Genomic DNA, 23215 nt, shown 5'->3' with positions numbered 1-23215 from the left:
TAGGCATGTTCCCTGACCAGGAATCGAACTAGCAACCTTTTGGTGCAGGGGATGACTCCCAGCCAACTGAGCCACACCAGCCAGGGCTCAAGTGGCTTGTTTTGAAACTACTGCTGGTGTATTTTTTTGGTCACAGACACACTTTCCTCTTAGACTTTAGTGTTCTCGTATAGAAACAGACCACGGCCTCTTAGCCATTGTGTTAATACAGTTGGCTTCCAGTCTGGTTTTGGCATCTGAACGGGTTGGAGGTAGTTGCCCCAGGGTCAGGAGTAACTGCTCATGCTTGTTTGCGCTGTTGAGCCACGAGCAGAGGCAGAAGCAGCCAGCTCAGTGCAGAATGGAGACTCCCTTGCCCAGCCCCATGGGCAACCCTGCGGGGCAGCTCGGGGAGGCTCTGAACGCAAAGGGTGCATCTCTCCCTAGCCCAGAGCATCTGTGGACATGAATGCAACAGTTTTGTGGGCTTAGGTAATCTCTCACAGAGTCTTGAGGCTTATTATTCATCCTAAAATAAGAGGGTCGAATTCGTCTCTAGAATTATTAAATTTATCTACTAAGCGTTTATCTTTGGTATTACAACATTAATACCTATTTCATTTTAAAACATGAGAACAGAAATAGAAAAAAATAGTAAGAGTTACCCATGAAGCCAACCTCCAGAAATAATAAATTATACTTGAGTGCAGGAATTGGCAAACATTTCTGTAAAGGGACAGACAGTAAATGTTTTCAACTAAGCAGTCCACATGGTCTCTGCCGTAGCCACCTGCTCTGCCACTATGGCACAAAATCACCCAGAGATGATGTAAGAAATGGGTGTGGCTACTTTCCAATAAAACATTTTGGACAATAAAACTTCCCCTTACCCCTTGAGCCAGATTTTACCTGCAGGCCATAGTTTGCCTACCCCTAGTTAAGTATATGGCATTTAACATTTTTTAACTCTCAGTTATTTTCTAATTTTAAAGGTAATGCATCCTCATTATAAAAATTCAGTTATTCTGGCCCTGACCAGGTGGCTCAGTTGGCTGGAGTGTCATTCAATACACTAAAAGGTCGCAGGTTTGATTCCCAGTCAGGGCACATAACCAGGTTGCAGGCTTGATCTCCAGTTGGGGAGTGTGCAGAAGGCAACTGATCGATGGTTCTCTCTCACATTGATGTTTCTCTCCCTTCCTCTATTTAAAATCAACTTAAAAAAATTTTTAATGTAGTCATTCTGGGAATGTATAAGGTAGAAATGAGTGTTATTAATCCTAAGATGGCCCAATAATTAATTTTCCCTATTTTATCCCCAAAGATAATTATTTTCAACATGTAGCATACATATAGACATGTATACATATGTGTGTGACAAGTACCTTCACGCACAATAATATTTATGAGAACATGTAATTTTTGCCCTGGCCAGTGGCTCAGTTTATTGGAGCATCATCCCATATACCAAAATGTTGCGATTTCAATTCCCGGTCAGGGTGTGTATTTGAGGCAACGATCAGTGTTTCTCTTCCTCCCTCCCGCCCCCTCCTTCCCTTCCTCTCGTCCTCCCTTCCTCTCTCTCTCAAATCAGTGAAAACATATCCTTGGGTGAGGATTAAAAAAAAAGAACATGTAATTTTAAAGCTGGGAGAGGTTTGTGACACATATTCCCACAGAAACGACCATGGGTCATGGTGTATTTTTTTGGTCACTCGCACTCTATAAATACAAATGAATAAACTGTTACAGGCTGGCCTAAACTCTAGTTGCAACTTATGATTGTATTTATGGGCATATGTGTTCCGAATGTTCAAAAACCAACTGACAAATGAGTATTTCTAGTTGGAGGTCTCCCATCATATGTTTATTTGCCCTCTTTCTCTGAGCCAGCGTTTCCTCAAATGGGTGGCCTGGGGTGTTAGCCATGTCTAAGGTGGAGGGCTGCTGCATTAGCCCAATTCACGCCTGCAGAGACGGGGAATGGCTGGGAGCCTGACAAGTCTGTTGATCTTTCCTGTGAGTCTTTCGTTTTGTTTCTGCCAACTCTTGCTTTTTCTCACCATAGTCCTAATGATTTCTTTGGTTATTAATTTTTCTTCTAAATCAGGGACTCCTTTTTGTTGTTCTGAGTCATCCTTGTGCCAAAGAGAAGGAGCCGTCGGGAAGCCCCGTGTTCCAGCTCATTGCGATCAACCCCAAGACGGCCCTGAGCGTGGGTGTGATGCTCTACTGTCTTCCTCAAGGGCAGGCTGGGAGGCAAGTGTGCGACTGCTGGGCAGTGAGTGTGATCTTTGAAAGGCACCTGTGCTCATACAGAAACCTAATGTTTTTGTGTCATTTAGATGAATGGAAACATGAAACACTATATATAGATTAAGATAAAGAATGTTAAGAAGTATAGTGTTCAGCCTGGGTGGGTTCAATTCCCAGTCAGGGCACATACTCAAGTATTGGACTCAATCCCCAGTCAGAGCACATGCAGAAGGCAACCAATTGAGGTTTCTCTCACATCAGTGTTTCTCTCTTCCCACCCTCCCCTCCGCCCCCCGCATCTCCTCCCTTCCTCTCTCTATAAATCAATTTTTTAAAAAAGTGAAGTAGAATGTTTAGTAGATCTGAGTCAAGCCTCAGGTTCCTTGTATACTGATCCCACCAGCATGGTGTTGGATAAATATTATATGTGTATTTATGCCCTGTTTTACTCCATAATGAAAACATTTTAAATACAGAGTAATTAATATTCTCTACAGGAGATTTATAATTTATGTTATTTCCATTGAGAAAAGTTTTAAATGTACTTTAGGAAGACATCTTTACTTTGAAATTTGAGCCTCCACCATGTAGGGAGCTAATATTGATCTACTAGAGGCCCGGTGCATGAAATTCATGCACTTGCAGGGGGGGAGGGTCCCTCTGCCCATCCTGTGCCCTCTAGCAGTCCAGGAGCCCTCTGGGGATGTCCAACTGCCTCAGAGGTGAGAGAGGCGCCTGCCACCTCCGCTGCGCTCACCTGCCGTGAGCCTGGCTCAGGGCTTCTGGCTGAGCGGCTCTCCCCCTGTAGGAGCACACTGACCACCAGGGGGCAGCTCCTGCATTGAGCGTCTGCCCCCTGGTGGTCAGTGCGTGTCATAGCGGCCCGTCATTCCGCTGTTTGGTCAATTCGCATATTAGCCTTTTATTATATAGGATTAATAAATATTTAGGGCCGAAACCGGTTTGGCTCAATGGATGGAGCGTCGGCCTTCGGACTCAAGGGTCCCAGGTTCGATTCCGGTCAAGGGCATGTACCTTGGTTGCGGGCACATCCCCAGTGGGGGGTGTGCAGGAGGCAGCTGATCGATGTTTCTCTCTCATCGATGTTTCTAACTCTCTATCCTTCTCTCTTCCTCTCTGTAAAAAATCAATAAAATATATTAAATAAATAAATAAATAAATAAATAAATAAATAAATAAATAAATATTTAGGGGTTTTTTAAGGGTTTTTTGTGGGGGCGTTTTTGAGAGAGGGGAAAGGAGAAGGAGAGAAACATCAACCGGCTGCCTCCTGTACACCCCTCACTGGGGATCAAGCCCACAGCCTAGGCATGTGCCCTGACCAGGAATTGAATCAGCAACCTTTCAGTGCAATGGACAACACCCAACCAGCTGAGCCACATTGACCAGGGCTAATATTGAACTATTGACTGTGAGAAGATCTGTTTATGGGTGGCACTCTGCACGGTGCTGGTGATATGGCAGTGAGACAACATGCATTTTCATTAAGCACTTCCTGAGGGTTAGGACTGTGCTGTCAACTGTTTCGTGAAACCTCACAATAATCACCATGTCCCCATTTTACTGCTGAAGTTAAATAATTTGCCTAGAGCCACACAGCTCTTGCTTTGTTAGAATTCAAAGCCAGGTAGCTGACTGTAGAGCCCCATCTTAAAAAGACAACCAGACTTCTGCCTTATGATTACACTCTTGTGGCAAAGATCCCCACCAAATGTGGAAATAGTGACAAGTGCTGTGAAGATAGAAACAGGTCATGTGATACAGTGTGGGTGGATAGACAGGGACTAGGTATGACCTTTCTGCAGAAGCAACAGCCTGAGTAATAACAAAATCCCAGTCACGCTAAGGACTAGGCTTAGAGCCTGCCAAGGGGAGAGAATAGCAAGTGCGAAGACACTGAGGAGACTGCGTTTGGCCACGGTGAGCGAGGGTGCAGAGGGTATAAGATGCATCAAGAGATAGGCAGGGACTGCACAGGTATTCATGTCCCGAACTGCAAAAAGAAGCATTCCTATTTCCAGGTATTTTTGTTCATGTTGCTTTGGGGAGGACGGTTTTCGCCTCTTTAAAATACGCATATATAAATAGCCTATATAATAAAAGCCAATCGACCGAACAACGGAACAACCGGTCGCTATGATGCACACTGACCACCAGGGGGCAGACGCTCAATGCAGGAGTTGCCCACAGGCCCCAGGCCAACCAAGGCAATTGCCAGCGGGGGCCCCCCCCATCACCCCACCAGTCGCTCCTCAGAGGGAGATGACTGGCGGCAGGGGGCAGGGCCGGCCAAGGAGGGTGCCAGCAGGGGCCCCCCCATCACCCCACCAGTTGCTCCTCAGAGGGAGATGACTGGCGGTGGGGGGCAGGGCCGGCCAAGGAGGGTGCCAGCAGGGGGCCCCCAATCACCCCACCAGTTGCTCCTCAGAGGGAGATGACTGGCGGCAGGGGGCAGGGCCGGCCAAGGAGGGTTCCAGCAGGGGCCCCCAATCACCCCACCAGTTGCTTCTCAGAGGGAGACGACTGGCGGCGGGGGGCAGAGCCGGCAAGTGGGCGGCGCCAGGCCTGCCAAGGTGGGTGCCAGCAGGGGTCCCCCGATCACCCAGCACAAATCCCACAGATCGGTCCTGATCACCAGCCAGGCCTAGGGACTCTACCCATGCATGAATTTCGTGCGCCAGGCCTGTAGTATATAATATGGTTTGAATCGTTTCTTCTCTGCTTGACGTTAGGTTCCTGGAAGGTGATGTGAAGGATAATTTCGCAGCAGCGGTATTGACTTCTGGAACAATTGCCATTTGGGACTTGCTTCTCGGTCATTGCACTGCTCTTCTTCCACCCATCTCTGACCAGAACTGGTCTTTCGTTAAATGGTCAGGTACAGATTCTCATTTGCTTGCTGGACAAAAAGACGGAAACATATTTGTATATTTAATAAGTTAGGGTAAGGTGAAAACACGGTGTTCTGGATATATTTGGCCTCCTAGTATTCTTTTGATTTGTAACTATAAGGAAAGTATCTGAATGGCATTTAAAGTAATTATTTGTATTCTTTTAGACAGACTTTTAATTCTGATGGTGATGGCCCTACTGATCTTTAATGCTCATTTATACACTGGGAAAAAGGACTTGAGGTTAATTTTTGTAATTCCTCCCTTTGTACATTTGCTTTTAAAAGTGTACATAAAGATTCAAATGTTAATAAATATTTATTTTGCATACTCTCCCTCCTGGGAGCATGCCCACACCTTTCTTGCCCCTTTCTTTCTCAGGCGGCTTTTTCTCCCTGAGTTCTAAGGGTCCCATGAGACTTATAACCAGGGGAACCAGAGTAGCGTTAGCTAGTCCCGGACTAACCCCTGAACCTGTCTCCTAGATCTTGACTTTTCAATGAGGCAAAGCAGCTCTGCCTAGTCCCTCTCCTGTTGCTTCTTCTAGTCTAAGCCCTTCCTTGTCTCACTGTTCCCAGTTTTAATAAATGTACTCTCGCCCTGGCTGGTTTGGCTCAGTGGATAGAGAGTCAGCCTGCAGACTGAAGGGTCCCGAGTTCGATTCTGGTCAGGGGCACATGCCTGGGTTGTGGGCTCAGTCCCTGGTGGAGGGCGTGCAGGAGGCAGCCAATCAATGATTCTCATCATTGATATTTCTATCTCTCTCTCCCTCTCCCTTCCTCTCTGAAATCAATAAAAATATATTTTTAAAAAATAAAAAATAACTGTACTATCAAAATAAAAAATAAATATATATTTTGATTCATTATGCTTGGTATGTTATTTTTTTCTCATCCTATGAAGATCATTTTACAAATAGAATAGTCAATGATGTTTGCATAGTAAGAGTAAATTGCAGTTAACTTACTATACTAACATGCAGTATATGCTTATGCCATTTAGCTTTATTACTACACTAGAAGCCTGGTGCACGAAATTCGAGCACTGGGGGGGATCCCTCAGCCCGGCCTGTGCCCTCTCACAGTTCAGGAGCCCTCAGGGGATGTCTGACTGATGGCTCCCATGGGGAGCAGGCCTAAGCCATCAGTTGGACATTCTTAGCGCTGCTGTAGAGGCGGGAGAGACTCCCACCACCACCGCCGCACTCCCCCTGTGGGACAGCACTGACCGTCAGGGGGCAGCTCCTGCATTGAGCATCTGCCCCCTGGTGGTCAGTGCACATCATAGTGACGGGTCAACCGGTCAACTATCTGCCCCCTGGTGGTCAGTGCACATCATAGCAAGCGGTTGAGCAGCCTTATTATATCATTAGCATATTACGCTTTGATTGGTTGACCGGATTATCGGACACTTAGCATATTAGGCTTTTATTATATAGGATATCTATTAAAAGTAATATAAGACCTGTTGAAATATGTTAATTTAGAAAGTTGTTCTTTGTTGGTACATGCATCCGTGACACGAGTGTCTGCGTTAGACTGGAGTCACTGAGTGACCAGCACAGCTGCACTGAGGATGTGTCCCCTTTCCCTGAGTGAACTGAGAGATGGAGGTGTCTTAAAGCCCTAATCTGGTGGTCATTGGGGATTTTGTTGCAAGCTACAAGTCATCCTCATTGATAGTGTATAGTATGATCCATATAATGTAGCTATTTGCTCTATTACTTCTTTTCTATGATACCTTTTTATGGTGTTTATTGGTTTTTGCTAACTTCTTTATTACTTTTTAATATGTTTGTGTAAAAGATTTAACTTTCTCTCCTATACTAATTCTGTTTCCACAACTTCACATTTGCTAGCACATAATAGATAATAGAAGACTTTTCACAGATTTCATTGACTCAAAAACCCTGAGAAACATATGTGATATTGATTAAAGAGCTAAGAAAACTGAGGAGCTAAGCAATAATTCCAGCTCATTAAAGCTGAACAAACACCAAGCATGTACTTGACACAGTCGCTATGAAGATGATTGCCATGAGGCCACTGCTATTCAGAATACACAGTCCAATGAGGGAGACAGTGTGCAAAGCAATGTTAAATACTGTGTTTCAGATTTTTTTTCTTTATTGTTTAAAGTATTACTTATGTCTCCTTCTCCCCCATTGACTTCTCCCCAGCCGTTCCCACCCCCACCACATTCCCTCACCACCCTACTGTCTGTGTCCATGGGTTGTGCTTATATGTATGCATACAAGTCCTTTGGTTGATCTCTTAACCCTTCTGCCCTCCCCTGCCTTTCCTCTCAGGTTGGACAGTCTGTTTGATGCTTCTCTGTCTCTGGATCTATTTTTGTTCATCAGTTTATGTTGTTCATTTTATTCCACAAATGAGTGAGATCATGTGGTATTTTTCTTTCACTGACTGGCTTCTTTCACTTAGCACAGTGCTCTCCAGGTCCATCCATGCTGTTGCAAATGCTAAGAGTTCTTTCTTCTTTATAGCAGCGTAGTATTCCATTGTGTAGATGTACCACAGTTTTCTAATCCACTCTTTTGCTGATGATCAATTAGGCTGTTTCCAAATCTTAGCTATTGTAAATTGTGCTGCTATGAACATAGGGGTGCATATATCCTTTCTGATTGATGTTTCTGATTTCTTAGCATATATTCCTAGAAGTGGGATCACTGGGTCAAATGGGAGTTCCATTTTTAATGTTTTGAGGAAACTCCATACTGTTCTCCACAGTGGCTGCACCAATTTGCAATCCCACCAACAGTGACTTGTCATTTGTTGATTCCTTGATGATAGCCATTCTGACAGGTGTGAGATGGCACCTCATTTGTGTTTCAGATTTAAAGGGTGTGTGTACAGTGCTGCTATGGAAGCTCAAAGGATGGCCAGTTAGCACAACATAGGGTTTGAGAAAAGCTTCGTGAAGGGTGACAATGGAGCTGAGTCTTGCAGGGTCAGTCAGTGCACAAGCAAAGGATACTCCAGGCCAAAGGACAGTATGGTGTGAGCCATAAACAGCTCGGTACACGAGAATTATGTTGTGGGGAATGGAGTCAGAAAGCTAGAAGGTAGCCAGGGAGCTTATGAGGTATGTTAATAAAATGGGGCTTTATTCGGGAGACAAGGGGAGATTTGGGAGGGAAAAGAAACGAGCAGGGCTGAGTGAGTGCAGGATTAGGTAAATGAAGGAGGCTTACATTTCTAGTTTGGTGGGCAGGGTGTCAGCAATTGGAATAGAGAACACACAGGGGAAGATAACTCATTTGGATGTTTACAGACATCTGGTAATAGTTTGACACAGGGCCACGAAGCTCACAGAAGAGTCCAGGGCTGGATGCCGGTGGGAATTAAAACCTCAGGTGTGAAACCATTCTGAAAATTTGTATTTTTTTTATTTAAACAATGAATAGAGGAGATAGAGCCATGAAAAGGGCAGAAAAGAAATGGCCAGCTAAGGTCTATCTATTGGACTTGATAATTTAAGATGTAGTGGTGAGCTTTATGACAAGCTTCAGTGGTTGTGCAAATAGAGGGTTCAAAGAGAGTATAGGTTTGAGTGGATTAAAGAGTGAATAGGAAGTGAGGAATTAAAGACAAAGTGTAGTGTTGTTTTTTTCAAGAAGCTTGCTTACAAAAGAGGAGGAATGGTAATATTAGAGATATATGAAGGCCAGTAGGTGGGGCCTGTGGCCTTGTTTTTAGGCCAGGAGAAATTAATATATTTTATTAATTTTTTACAGAGAGAAAGGCAGAGGGATAGAGAGTTAGAAACATCAATGAGAGAGAAACATCGATCAGCTGCCTCCTGCACACTCCCTACTGGGGATGTGCCCACAACCAAGGTACATGCCCTTGACCAGAGTGGAACCTGGGACCCCCTGAGTCCGCAGGCCGAAGCTCTATCCACAGAGCCAAACCGGTTAGGGCTAGTCTTACATATTTAAATCGACTCATTTTCACATTCTTATTTTATACTGTTTTGACATATTAAATCAGGAAGAAGAGATAACTGGAGGTACATGGTCCCAGGGGACCAGAAGGGGCTGAGACAATAGCGCAAATGGGCTGGAAGGAGGGAGGGATGTGACATAGTTTATCCTTATTTATCCTTTGATGGGAGTGCTACTGAGAAGCAGAAGTGTCCTCTTTTAAATCTTCCCAGCTGCTAAGGACTTGGTCTCAATCTTAATATTGAACCATTTACCCACAGATCATGTAGGCTGACATTTTCTCTTTGCTGAAGGGAATAGTAGCTCTCCCAAAATATATCATTTAAATAAGAGGTGATTTATTGTTTGACCAAAAGGATTCGATGGAACACAAATATAAATAGGTCATGGGAAGAGAGGGTCTCAACTTAGTAAGCAATAAGGCTCTCCCTGACTTTTCCCTCTTGTTAATGCTACATGTCACCATCACGGGTCTATCCCATGGGTCTGTCCCAAAGTGTGGCCTGGAAGGCATGATCAGAGGCTGGGGTGTCGCTGGTGATTTGCACAAACCTTATGGGCCCTGGTCCTTGGTCTCCATTCTGATTTTGGTGCCAATCAGTTTTCTACAGAAATGGAGCTTGGCCATTTATTCACTGACCATTGCAAAGAGGTGTTACAATTGGTATTCCAATTGCATAATAAGCATTGGAATGGTGGTGGTTAAGTCAGGGTGCAGGAGAAGCCTGGCATCGATTGCTAGCACTGCCATAGAACTCTGATTGGCATCACCAACAGCATGATGGTTCCTGAGGCTTTTCCTCCTGATTGGTTAAATCAAATATACCTCCTAAGAAAGGTCTTCAGGGACCACCCTACCTAAAGTCACACACCTCCTGTACTCCCTCACTCTTCCCCTCCCCATTTATTGTTCTTCCTTCTATTTGTCACAGCTTCCTAGAGTTGTTTATTGCGGGGGGGAGAGGTAATATTGTTATTTGTTTATTGTCCATCTTCCCACTAGAATGTAAACTCTGTGGGAATAGACTGCCTGTCTGGCTTGCTCAGTGCTGTAACCTCCACAACTAGCACACTGCAGCTACTCCATATTTTAGTGAACACATAAATAGAAATATTTTACAACAGTGGGATCATATTATGCATTCTTTTTATATATATATATATATTTTATTTTATTTTATTTTATTTTTACTGATTTTTAGGAAGGGAGAGGGAGAGAGAGAAACATCGATGTGGGAGTGTGACATTGATCAGCCTGGCCAGTGTAGCTCAGCAATTGGGTGTCAACCTATGAACCAAGTTCACCTGTTAGATTGCTGGTTAGGGCACATGCCCAGGTTTCAGGCTCAACCCCCAGTAGGGGGTGTGCAAGAGGCAGCCGATCAATGTTGCTCTGTCATTGATGTTTCTATCTCTCTATCCCTCTTGCTTCCTCTCTCTATATATAATCAATAAACATATTTTTTAAAAATTGATCAGCTGCCTCCTGCACAACCCCTATCAGGGATTGAGCCTTCAACCTGGGCATGTGCCCTGACAGGAATTTGGTCCATGGGACAGCTCCCAACCAACTGAGCCACCTGGCCAGAGCTCCCTTTTTTTTTTTTTTCTTAAATCCTTAGCCATGGACATGCTTAGAGGAAGTGTGTGTGTGTGTGTGTGTGTGTGTGTGTGTGTGTGTGAGAGAGAGAGAGAGAGAGAGAGAGAGAGAGAAACATCAATCAGTTGCCTCCTGCAGGTGCCCTGACTAGGCATCCAACCCAAAACCTGAGTATGTGCTCTGATTGGGAATCAACCCACCACCTACTCCAAACAACTGAGCCACCCTGGCCAAGGCTATTTTACTTAAATTTAATAAAATAAACGAAACATGTAAAATTGAAAGCATTGTTAGATTGTTCATCCAGGCAGGATCTACAGTTTGGAGTTATACATTTGGATTTCTGTATCTTTTAAATCCCTGCTAAGAAATGTGAGCAAATTAGCATACTTAAACTTCTGTGAACCCATTTTTGTGAACTATATAATTTATACATTGTTTAACATGTATATAATATTTATTGTAATTCCCACTCTTACTAGTTTTACATATTTATTTTTATAAAACTGGTGGGTTTTTTTTTTAATATATTTTATTGATTTTTTACAGAGAGGAAGGGAGAGGGATAGAGAGTTAGAAACATCGATGAGAGAGAAACATCGATCAGCTGCCTCCTGCACACCTCCTACTGGGGATGTGCCCACAACCAAGGTACATGCCCTTGACCAGAGTGGAACCTGGGACCCCTGAGTCCGCAGGCCGAAGATCTATCCACAGAGCCAAACCGGTTAGGGCTAGTCTTACATATTTAAATCGACTCATTTTCACATTCTTATTTTATACTGTTTTGACATATTAAATAGTTTTAATCCCTAGGAAGAATCGCGGCATCAAAATTTTTAAATAAATGTGTTTCAGAACCTTCAGAGAGTAGTAGGTGGAAGTAAGTTCCTTCCTTGTGTCAATGATTTCTGCTCAGGGACCCTGAAGACTGCCTGGTTGTAGTCTTGGCCCCGCCTCTGGCTGGAATGGCTGGGCCGGCGCCCCGAGGGTGCAGTGCCGCCAGGGGCCGCCAGGGGCCGCCAGCGCCCAGTGGGGCTCTGCAGCGCCGCTCTGTGCGTCGCCCGCGCCAACGGGAGGGGACTAGATCCGCGGGCGCGGCGCGGCGCAGCGCAGTGCAAGCTGGGTCGGCGTAGCCATGGCGGCTCGTGTCCTTTCCTCCTGTGTCCGCCGCCTGCCCCCGGCCTTGGCGTCGCTGCCCCGACTTCCGACGCTGGCCGCCGCCCGGCCGCTCAGCACCACGCTGCGCCCCGCGGAGACCCAGTCGAGGCCCAGGGCTCCGGGCTCGGCCCTCGCGCAGGTGACTCGTTGTGACTTTGCTGGGCTCGGCAGGGGTCAGGGACCGGGCCCCGGGGGTGGGGGCGGGACCGGGGCCGCGCTGGCCTAGCGGGGTGCCGGGCCTCTGGCCAGCTCCTCGCTCCCAGCCCCCTTGGCTGACGGTGCTCGGATGACCCTGCTGGGAGGCCGTGCGACCTCGTGGCAGCCCTGGGTTCGAATGTCGCCGCCACTTAGGGAGACTTGGGACTAGTGTCCTCCTGGCCCAGCCGCTACCTGTGGAGCTGCCTGGAGGCTTGGAGAGACAAGGCCGGCGGAGCTCTGGGGGCGACCCCCTGCACCCAGCGGTAATGCCCAGCCGGTGATAGCTTGCTAGGGGGGAACTAAGGCGCAGGGTGCGGACCGTCTGCCTGTTGCCGGGCCTCCTGGAAATGAGGACAGGAAACAAGTAGCATCAGCTTTTATATGGGATGGAGCCTTTATGAGGATGAAAGCCCTTGCACCCTCCACCCCAGTTCGGATTTCTCTTTGGGATGAGGCCCTGGCGTGGGTTTTGGTTGAAGCTCCCCAGGTGACTGAAGTGCACCAAGGTTAAAAACGTGTCTTAAGGTAGGATAGACGCCCAAGATCAAGCTGAGAACCCCTCAAACTCCAGGACTTCGCTGTAATAGTGGTTCCAACCTTGACTAAGATGTCAGAATAAAAACTAAGGATGCCCCGGGGCCAAATCAGTCAGAATCAAGAGAGCCTTGGGCGTGGGTGCCACGTGGTTATTTTGTGCAGCCATTGTTGAGATTTACTGACACTAGCAGATTCATTCAGAGGACATCGTCCTATTGCCTGAATTGGAAGTTAAAAGTATCACCCTGAAGTTAAGGGACAGAGGCAGAATGTGGGGTCACTGCGTGTTTGTTCCTGAGGCTGACTTCAGTGTCTGCCCAGAGGCAACGCAATTGTCCCACAGGTCACCTTGGTTAAAGTATCAATTCTGGAAAAGGGCTGAGAGTCTTCATTTCCAATGCTCTTCAGATCCTGCTGCTGCGGGTCCTTGGACCGTGCCTTTACTATTTTGTTGTTATTCTTCACCCGAGGATATTTTTCCCATTGCTTTAGAGGAGGGAGAGACAGAGAGAAACATCAGTGTGAGAGGGACACATTGATTGGTTCCCTCCCACATGCACCCTGACCAGGGCCAGGTATCAAATCTGCAACCCACGTATGTGCCCTTGACCAGGAATCAAACCCTTGGCCCTCTGATGCACAGGCTGGCGCTCTAACCATGGAGCACACCGGCCAGGCTGGGCCGGGCCTTTAATAGGAGAGTGCCCGAAGATGTTCCATTACCATCTTAGTTTACATGTACACAGAGGAACTGTTTTATTTATATTTACAAGTGGTTTTGACTAAGTGCTCCCATTTAGGCACCTTATATTCTTTGTGGATTGAAGTGGAGGGTAAGTAATTGTTCATGCAAAGGTACTAAGGGACAGCTATGTGCCTGCCAGGCCTTACGCTAGCCTGTCAGGGATATTGAGATGGCTCCTAAGACAGACATTAGTTCAGATCTTCATTGGATACTTTGCAGCCATCATGTTAAACCTGCATTCCCTGCACCCCCTCTCCCTGGCTGTTCTGACACGGTTTTCCCTTGGCCTGGCCCTTTCCTCTCCTCCCAGTGGACGCTCTCTGCCTTGCCTAAACCTTGCCTGTTGGTAAACTCCGGAGATCTCTTACCACACGCTCTCCTTGGACTGTCTCTTGGTTTCTGTTAGTGGCCAGTCACCCCAAGTCCCCACCTCCATTCTGGGCTCATCTCATCCGGATGGTTGCTCATTCCACCCATCCCCTGCTGCTGGTTTTCCCTCCTCAGAATTCATCCACAGAGCAACCAGTTACTCATGATATCCTTTTCCCCTAAAAAAAAAAAAAAAAAAAAGGAGCTAAAGCAGTTTTCCTGGGTGTAAAAAGTTAAGACTTAGAAACAGAAGGTAAGAGAAACAAGGGTAGTAGTCTAAAGTGGAGCCTGAAGTCCGACATTTGACCCCGGCAGGCTCTGGATCTACACTGTTGCGGCCACAGCACAAAGCATTCCCAGAGACTTCTGTGGATGCGGTACCCCATGAAGACAAAGCACTGGTGCAGGGACAGCTTGACTGTTCTTGGCACCAGAACCAGATGCCATGGGTGACAGTGATGGACTCGGGCTGTGGTCTGGCCACATCATTCATTCCCCGTGAGACAAACCTGTTTTGTCTTACTCGAGGCTCCGCAGCCCTGGCCCTGCCTCGCCATGCCAGCGCCTGCGTGGTGTGCCGCCGTCCCCTAAGTCTCCAGCAACGTGAACCCGTTTCTCCCCACACACACTGCGCTTTCCTGCCTCCTTTCCTTTCTTGGCCTGCCCCTCCCTCCTTGAATAACCTCCTGTCTTTTTAACTCCAAGTCTCCTTCCCTTCCTCTCAATGAATAACTTTTGTTACTGAAGCAGCCTATCAACACCTTTGCTATCTTGTCTCTCTCTTTTTTTTAATGTTTTTTATTGATTTTTAGAGAGGAAGGGAGAGAGAGAATCATTGATGTGAGAGAGAAACACTCAATGCCTCCCACGTGAACCTCAACCTGGGTCGGAACTCACAACCTGAGCATGTGCCCTGACTGGGAATCAAACCAGCAACCTTTTTGGCACACAGGATGGCACTCAGCCAACTGAGCCACACCGGCCAGAGCTCTTGTCTCATTTTTATTACAGCTGAAATTATCTGTTTGGATGCTTCTCTGAAAATCGAGGTCATGTCTTTATCTTGGTCATTCCAGCCCATAGCACAGTGCACAGCACACAAGGTAAAGCTTGCCCGCGGCTGAGATAGTCATGTAAATAAAAGCAAAGCATTGCCACATGTGAGGACAGGTGTGTGCACAGTGCAGAAGCAAGAAGAAGGACTAGACTCCAGTGAGCATGGTCTCAAGGCAGGATGCAGGGGCCTGTGGGGCTGAGGAAGAGCCTAGCGCACACTTACGGCTGCCCCCAGGATGCCTGTGCAGGGAGAGGCCTCCGCTGAGCTGGAAGACAGCAGGCATGCTGTGAAGGCACCGTATGGCCCCTGAGGAGTGTGGATGTTCTGTCTAGGTCAGGGAGTGAACATCAAACAATGTTCGGTGAAGGGGTGAGTGAGACCTCCCAGCCAGCCATGTGGTGTGGCCAAGTGAGTAACTGCAGCAGACAGTGGGCAGAGTGGAGATTGGCCCTGGTCTGCGAGCAGGCATTTTGCAGACAGAGGGTAAGGAGCTCATTTCCAAACGGGGTTGAGATGTCTGCCACCCGGCTAGAATTGTAGGGCAGTTGGTCGAGATGGCCTCCAAAGCTGTCTCCTTAGGTCCTTCTGAGTTTCCCTCAGATCCGGGCCCAGTGGAGAGAGGGGTTCCGATGGAAACTAATCAGGCTCGATCATTTCTACCGTTCCAGAGGGGACTCCCTCCTTCCTGCACACAGTGCCTTCTCTGATGTCGGTGGAGAAAGTTCCTGTTAAATAGAATTGTTAAGTGCACATCTTGGGGAAGAACAGTTAACATCAGGAACAACACGTGTATATTTTGCTTTAAACTGGAGACCCAGCGAGCAGGCTCAGTAAGCCCGCCAAGAGGCGGTGATAGCACACTGACTGTGTCTCACAGCACGTGAGAACTAAAGGAAGTGATGTATGGCAAGTGCGTGGGGCAGCACCAGTCTGACCTGGTAAGAAATCTGTAGGAACCTAAGGGGAGGCATGCGAGGAAGCAGAACCTCGTGCTTTAGGGCCTCACCCAGAGCCTCACTGGCAGGGCAGCAGCATCACCCAGTCCTGCGGGGCAGCCCTGCAGAGCACACTCCCTGTGCGTGTGCCAGGCATCTCACCGGTGCCTCCCAACAGTCCTGTGAGCTTGGCATGTTGTTTATCCCATCTTACAGGTAAGGAAACTGAGGCATAGAAAGATTCGTAATGCCTGGCCAGTGTGGCTCAGTGGTTGAGCATCAACCCATGAACCAAGAGGTCACTGGTTCGATTCCCGATCAGGGCACATGCCTGGGGTTGCAGGCTCAGGTCCCCAGTAAGGTGCATACAAGAAGCAGCTGATTGATGGTGTTTCTCTCTCATTGATGTTTTTATCTCTCTATCCCTCTCCCTTCTCTCTCTCTAAAAAAATAAAAACATTTTTAAAAAAGATGATTAGTAAGAGCGAGCTAGTGCCAGGATACAACCAAGGCACTCTCATTCCAGGGTCTGAGCTCTTACCCATCTGCCTCTGCTGAGCCCACTATAGCTGCCCACTTTACATTGGCATGAGGCCCCTTTAATTTCACTGAATCACATAGTGCCCACCTGGCCTCTGCAGGCACTTGCCCTGCTGTCAGGACAATGCTCACCCCTAGTGGGCCACATGGGGAGTTGTGTACAAACACCCCTTTCTCTGTCCCTCCTCAGCAGTAATTCCACCTCCCACCACGCCTTGATCTGCACTGACAAAGCCTCCACTACATCCATCCTCAAGGTCTTGTCTGTCATTACCACTGTTCGCTCATTCCTCCTCCCGCTTTCTTTAGTCCTTTCTGCTGCTGCATTGTATCTGTGGCTTGGAATCCTTCTAGTTGTTGATAAGGCCTGGTGACATGCCCACGTCAGACACCTCCTTAACCCACGGTCATTGGAAAGGAAGGGAGACGGTAAAGTCAGACAGAAAAGAGCAAGTGCTCCCGAAGTGCCTTACAAACAGCTCGCAGTTAGCCCTCACTTCAGTGCCGGGGTCCTTTCGTTTGGTTGATGTTTTATTTTTTCAAGGTAAGTGCTCATACAGAGATGTGTGCTGGTTTGGTTCACTTGGTGTTTTTAATCGCAGTTTTTCATGGGCCTTTGTCTCATGCATCTGAACCCCAACAAGCAAAACCTATTTTCTATGGGAAACGCCCTAGGAACTCCAAACCGCAGTATTAAGATCAGTTTTAGAAGGTAACAAGCCATTCAGATTAGGGACTTCCATAGCCAGCAAATCTATCCGACGGTTTGGTTTGCTCTGCGCCGTACCTTCCACAGCTTTAAACCCGCTGGCCGGTGCGTTGGAGCTCTTCTCACAGGTGGTGAAGGGCAGGAGCCCGGCAGGACCTGGCACCCAGGTGAATAGAAACAGGTGACTAGCGGAGAGATTGGAGATGGTCCTCCATCACGTCAGAGATCACAGAGGCTCGTGGTGGGGCTGGCGGTCACAGGCCCAGGCCCTGAAGGGGAACAGACTGGACTGAGGACTCTCAGGCTCTTCCTCTCCTTCGGCTTGGGAGCCAGTGCGGGTCAGTGTGGCCCTCGGCGTGAGCCGCTCAGTTCCCGTGGCAGCTCTTTTCCCTGTGGGTTATTGGGTGGGGGTGCCCATTAGAGGTGGCAGGGACTCCCTGGCAGTGGCTGCTGGAGATGCCGCTAGAAGACTTAGGCTCTTCTGCAGGCCGTGGACGATTTCAGTCTCACTGAACAGGACCAGTGTCCAAAGCCAGTCCTGGCTCTGAGGGGAGGGGAGGCCTGCTTCTGCTGCTGACCGCCCTAGGGCATCAGAGTACCCAGCACTTAGAATCAGATGGGTGGGTTCTCTAGAGCCCTAAGTGCTTTGTGGAAGGTACCTAATACAGGCCAGTGCATTTACCTGGAGGCATTTCATTTTGTAATCTACTTTTCTTTTATTGATTTCAGAGAGGAAGCGAGGAGGAGAGAGAGAGAAACATCAATTGTGAGAAAATCATTAATCGGCTGCCTCCTGCACACCCCACACTGGGGACTGAGCCTGCAACCCAGGCATGTGCCCTGATCAGAAATCGAACCGTGACCTCCTGGTTCCTAAGTCACCGCTCAACCACTGAGCCACGCCAGCGGGCACTTGAAGCATTTTAAGTTCAATGTTTCCTTCCTGCCCTTGCCCTAGGTACCAGGCAGAGGTACACAGCTGTGCCGCCAGTATAGTGACGCGCCCCCACTGACGCTAGAGGGGATCAAGGACCGTGTTCTTTATGTCTTGAAACTCTATGACAAGATTGACCCAGAAAAGGTAATTGATGTGATTTACATGTTTCTTTTCTTTTCCTGAGTATTTAATCGCGTGGTACAAAATGCAGGCGTCCAGACGAACATTCAGTAACAAGTCTCCCTGCTCAGCCCCATTCCCCTCTGGGAGGCAGCAGTGAAAGCAGCTGCTTGTGCGCCTTCCCAGAGATACTGAGCTGATGTGCAGGGCAGTAACACACACACATGTATGTTCTGTGTGCTTCGTGCTCTGTGTCTCCCACCCTGTTAAAAAACACGGTGGTAAGGGTACTGGAAACACTGTTAAGCACCTTTCTGAACCCTGGGAGTTTTTCTCATAGTGACACAAAATTTCCTTCTTGATTGATTGAATCTGATGTGTGAGGATAGTGTGTTTTTGGAGGTTTTTTGTTTTCTGAGGTACAACTGACACAACATTATATTAGTTTCAGTTATTTGCTGCATATATTATGAATTAATCACCACAGTAAGTCTAGTTAATATCTGTCACCACGCAGTTGAAAAAAGTTTTTTTCTTGTGACGAGGACTTTTAAGACCTACTCTCTTAACAACTTTCAAATGTGCAAGATGGTATTACTCACTCGGGCCACCACGCTGTACAGGACGCCAGGACAGTGGTTGCATGTGGGCTCTGAAGAACTCTCCCGGTGATCCTGAGGTCTGAATTAAGGGCAGGTGGTGATAAACACCACTGCTATTGAGGGGAAGAAAGTCACTCCTAAGGTGTAGTGTCTTCGTTAATAAGGCAGCAAGAAAAACCAAATCTCGAACGTCATTCAGAGCAATGAACAAAGATCTTAATGTAACGTGAAAGTCATCATTAGCTTTTTATATATTAAGCAATTCAAAACAGGTTGAAAAAGTTGACATGTAAAGCACACCAAGTGTATGTCGTCAGCACATGTTAGAGGTATGATGTTAATTATGGTTCCTCCTACTTAAAAATAATCTCTGTAATGATTAAGTAACACTGTACCACTCAGGTATCTTGTGGAGCAAAAGCTCTCACAGACTGAATTTTGTATTTGGTGTCCCTTTCTTGCAGCTCTCAGTAAATTCCCATTTTATGAAAGACCTGGGCTTAGACAGTTTGGACCAAGTGGAGATTATCATGGCCATGGAGGACGAATTTGGTAACACTCACAGGCTGAAGCTTGGGTCTCCATATTGTGATGTGTGTGTGTGTGAGATTTTAGAGAGGGAGAGAAACATCAATTTGATGTTCCACTTATTCATTTATTGTTTGATTCTGGTATGTGCCCTGACGGATGGAACCCTAAACCTTGATGTATCGGGATAACACTCTTAACCACTGAGCAACCCAGCCAGAGCCCATAGAGTCATTCTTGATTTGGGTGTGTTAAAGTGAAAGAATGTGGGGAGTCTGAATTAGGATTTGAATCAACATGTAAATAGAAACAGTAGGCCCCCCTTCACACACATGCGCGCGCATGCGCCGTGGTTTCCTGCGATGTTTCCTGTGCATGCTCCAGGTGATTCTGGTTTGGGACAATTAGTTGTGCAAATGAGACCATTCAAGGCTCCACAACTAATTTGGGGGATGAATTGCCTGAATAGAAGCCATCCCACAGAGCAGAGCCTAGTAAAGACTCCTCGCAGATTGTGCTAACTAGGGGCATGAAGTCTGTTGAGGTAGGGTAGGGTGGGATTTCTTTTGGAGTAATGAAATATTCTAAAATTGGATAATGGTGATGGCTACAAACCTTGTGACGATGCTAAAAACCGTTGAATTTTACACTTTCAATGGGTGAATTTTCTATTATGTGGATTAGATCTTTTTTAAAAAGAACCAACCATTCTACCCAATACAATATACACACTGTCTAGACATAACTGGGTCACAACTTGAATGGACTCAGGGTTGCTGGAAACTTGATGTACTTGAGGGTGTTACAGAGGTATTAGTGCTTTCAAGTGTAAAGGATTTGCTTTTGGCCCACCAGCCATGGCTCAGTGGTTGAGCATCAACCTATGAACCGGGAGGTCACGGTTCGATTCCCCGTGGGGGCACATGCCCAGGTTGCAGGCTCGATCCCCAGTGGGGGGCGTGCAAGGAGGCAGCCAATCAATGATTCTGATCATTGGTGTTCCTCTCTCTCCCCCCCCCTCCCTTCCTCTCTGAAATCAATAAAACATATTAAATAAGTAAATAAAGGATTTGCTTTTTCTACACTCATGCATATTGTAAATTTCACTTTTAGGTTTTGAAATTCCTGATATAGATGCGGAGAAATTGATGTGTCCACAAGAAATTGTAGATTACATTGCAGATAAGAAGGATGTATATGAATAAAGTATCAGGTAAATAATTTTATATAGAATGATGTTCTCCAATAGAATTAATCTCTGTGGGGTTCTTCAATAAAGTAAGACTCAGGAAGAAAAGGAGAATGGAAATGCCTGGCACGTTTTCCTGGTTATAAAATGCAGGCCCTCTGGTTATCTGCCACTCCAAGGCACCAGCCTTAGTGATCTAATCTTGATCCTCGAGGGGGGTTGAAAGCAGTTAATTCCTGGACAGACTCCCTAGGGTGGTAAGCCCTCCTAACGGCAGTCTTGTAGAGAGTACTGCACAGATTAACAAAGAAGCAGAGACCACCTCCCATGGCAGCCTAGGCCAGCCCAGCCTGCTGTCCAGAAGTTGGGATGGCCTAGCTGTTGGCTGCTAGAGACCTCAGGAGCAAGAACACGGACTCTGGAGTGACACGCGTTTATTGTCAGCTCTGTCACATTCTGAAGTCTGGTGGTCATATGCAGGCTCTCTAGCCTCTGTGAGCCTCAGGTTTCTCATATGTCCAATGGGGATAAAGGTAGGACCTACCTGGGATTCTTGTGAAGGTAAAATTCAGTGGTGTATGCAATTCATTTAATACAACGCTTGATGGTAAAAAAGCCGGACAGTAAATAAATTTAGCTGTTATTTGGGCTCTAGGATAATCAAGTGGTGAGACTTGTTAAATAAAGCCTTGCATGTAACTTCAGGTACTATGGTTGTAACACCTCAAAGATCTTCATGTCAAGTTGGTAACAATACCCCAAAAGAAATGCTGCACTTAATGGGGGCACTTGCTGTATCTCTTCCAGACCCTTTTCTTCACCAAGAAGAGAGAGGCGAGCGTCTGGCCGAGAGAACCAGTTTTGGCATCATTGCTGACATCGATAGAGCAATTCTGTTTAAACTTGTATTTAAATTGTCTAAGTTTTTGTGCCCTTTGAAAATAAATCTATAAAACAATATTTTTGTCAGTCTTTAGTTTTTCAGTGATGTCTATAAAGTGCCTTTTTATATTGACTATGCTTAATAGGGTTTTTGTTGTTGTTAATCCTCACCCCAGGATATTTTCCATTGATTTTTAGAGAGTGGGAGGGAGGAGAGACAGAGAGAAAAAATCCATGTGAGAGAGACATCGATTGGGTGCCTCCCACATGTGCCCCAACCTAGACCAGGGATCGAGCCTGCAACCGAGGTATGTGCCCTTGACGCGAATCAAACCCAGGGCCCTTCAAAGTCCACTGGCCAGAGCTGTGCTTAATAGTTTGAGAGATCTGTCTGCTGACATTGTAGTCATGCAGTTCAAAAAGGCATGACTTTTCGAGTAGTTACTTAGAATGAAACAGGCTTGCATGGGACGTCATAATTTTAACATCTGGGGCAATTTGTTCTGAGTATTCTAACCCCCATGGTCGCTGCACATTTTGACAAAAAGAAAAAGAGTATCTGTGGTTGCTTCTCCCTGAGATGAGGCCTGTGGCATTGCCACCTCAGTCATGGCTGCTGCACAGAGGGGCCAGTTCTCATCATTCAGTAGCTGTTCTAAGTCCCACAGGAGCCAGAACAGGAAGGAAAATTCACTGAATCACATAATCCCATGGCATGCTAGTTAGGGTCTGAGTATTCAAACAATAGCAAAGGCCCTTGTGCTGTAAGGACTGGAATGTTGTGCCACCCTCAGTAGGCAGCATTCTAGTGTGTGTGGCCCTGGCCGCTGTGGCTCGGTTGTTGGGAACGTCGTCCCATACAGCAAAAGGTGGCAGGTTTGATTCCCAGACGGTGCATACCCAGGTTGTGGGTTAGATCCCAGATTGGGGTCCGTACACAAAGCAACCAATCAATGTTTCTTTCCCTCCCTCTAAAACCAATTTTTACTAAGTGTGCAAGCAGAGAAGCAAGATGGCAGCATAAAAGCTTGTACTTGCCGCCTTGCACAACCACATCAAAATTACAACTAAAATCCAGAACCATCATTCAGAACCGCTCGAAAGCTGGCTGAAGGGAAGTCCTACAGCTAGAGAAGGAGAAAGCACAGACTGTCCTGTGCAGCTCCTCAGGAGTGGAATGGAACCTGTCCTTTGGGTGTGGGATGACGGACAATGGCCCGTGGTGGAAATGTCCAAGCTCTTCACCAGGCATAGGAATGAAGACTGAGGCTGTCCCACACCTGCCAGCTGGTCATGAATTTATGAAGTCGTAGGAAAGATCATAGAAGCCTGGCCTAGAGCAACAGACCCACCGAGTGCCTCATACATACCCAAGTCATATGTTCATGGTTTTATTTTTCAATCCTCAACCAAGGATAGGACTTTTTCCATTGATTTTTAGAGAGTGAAAGGGAGAGGGAGAGACAGAAACACTTATGTGAGAGACACATCGATTGGTTGCCTTCTGCATGCATCCCACCAGGGCCAAGAGTCTGCAACCAAGGTACTTGGCCCTTGACTGGAATCAAATCCCGGACTTCAGTCCGCAGGCCTGCCCCAAACCAGCTAGGGCTGTTCACTGTGTTCAGTCAGTTTTGGGTGATCTATCATGAAGCAATGTCTAATGGAAAAGTGTGAGTGTGAAGAGATGGGATGGTGTGCAGTTCTAATGGCCCCGAGCCCCTGTAGGCCTGCCTTCGTCCCCTTTGAGAGTGGCTGTGAGGCCCGTTGCCGGCCCGCCCTGCAGTGCAAGTGCACTCACTCACACATCACGTGTCCACCACGTGCAGCACTGCCAGTGGGTTGAGTCCCACACAGGTGAGTCGTGTGTGCCTCCACTCCCGGGAGCTCACCATCTATCTGGTAGGCGGACGGTTAGCATCTGTGTAACGTGTCACATTCAGATCACCACCAGTGCAAGCACTGCGCTGCCCATGTGATGAGCAGGAAGAAACC

General features: G+C 47.0%; 3 protein-coding genes across 10 annotated transcripts in view; 2 read left to right on the top strand and 1 right to left on the bottom strand.

Moving 5' to 3' along the window:
- PALB2 (partner and localizer of BRCA2) overlaps positions 1-5962 on the top strand; it is a 28822-nt gene extending 22860 nt beyond the window's left edge. For 6 of the 7 annotated variants that reach the window (XM_028127403.2, XM_054714186.1, XM_054714180.1 and 3 more), the window contains 2 exons: positions 2090-2238; positions 4989-5962. In XM_028127403.2, the coding sequence (XP_027983204.2) occupies positions 2090-2238; positions 4989-5199 (360 nt within the window). In that variant the 3' untranslated portion in view covers positions 5200-5962. The remainder of the gene's footprint in view (positions 1-2089; positions 2239-4988) is intronic. The other variant, XM_054714184.1, reaches the window with a different exon arrangement.
- A 5854-nt stretch (positions 5963-11816) lies between these two features.
- On the top strand, positions 11817-21296 carry NDUFAB1 (NADH:ubiquinone oxidoreductase subunit AB1). 2 transcript variants are annotated; one of them, XM_008152755.3, is made up of 5 exons: positions 11817-12011; positions 17921-18043; positions 19086-19173; positions 20263-20362; positions 21146-21296. In XM_008152755.3, exons 1-4 carry the CDS (start codon positions 11850-11852, stop codon positions 20352-20354), a joined length of 465 nt encoding a protein of 154 aa, XP_008150977.1. In that variant the 5' UTR covers positions 11817-11849; the 3' UTR covers positions 20355-20362; positions 21146-21296. The 2 variants fall into 2 exon arrangements, with proteins under 2 accessions (XP_008150977.1, XP_027983202.1); XM_028127401.2 differs by lacking the exon at positions 21146-21296 and adding an exon at positions 21044-21139.
- UBFD1 (ubiquitin family domain containing 1) overlaps positions 12448-23215 on the bottom strand; it is a 28913-nt gene continuing 18145 nt past the window's right edge. The window contains exon 6 of the mRNA XM_054714434.1: positions 12448-13093. Coding sequence (XP_054570409.1) covers positions 13062-13093 — 32 coding nt within the window. The 3' untranslated portion in view covers positions 12448-13061. The remainder of the gene's footprint in view (positions 13094-23215) is intronic.

This window comes from Eptesicus fuscus, chromosome 4 (genome assembly GCF_027574615.1).
Source record: "Eptesicus fuscus isolate TK198812 chromosome 4, DD_ASM_mEF_20220401, whole genome shotgun sequence".
NCBI lineage: Eukaryota > Metazoa > Chordata > Mammalia > Chiroptera > Vespertilionidae > Eptesicus > Eptesicus fuscus.
Note: the sequence above shows the minus strand (reverse complement) of the source record. Positions and strands in the feature narration are given on the sequence as shown.

Bases quoted from the DNA above. Each gene is read 5' to 3' on its own strand.
- NDUFAB1 (XM_008152755.3), top strand. From the start codon at position 11,850: ATGGCGGCTCGTGTCCTTTCCTCCTGTGTCCGCCGCCTGCCCCCGGCC. The intron at 18,044-19,085 runs GTAATTGATGTG...CCTTTCTTGCAG, and splicing joins ACAAGATTGACCCAGAAAAG to CTCTCAGTAAATTCCCATTT. The intron at 19,174-20,262 runs GTAACACTCACA...TTTCACTTTTAG, and splicing joins GGCCATGGAGGACGAATTTG to GTTTTGAAATTCCTGATATA.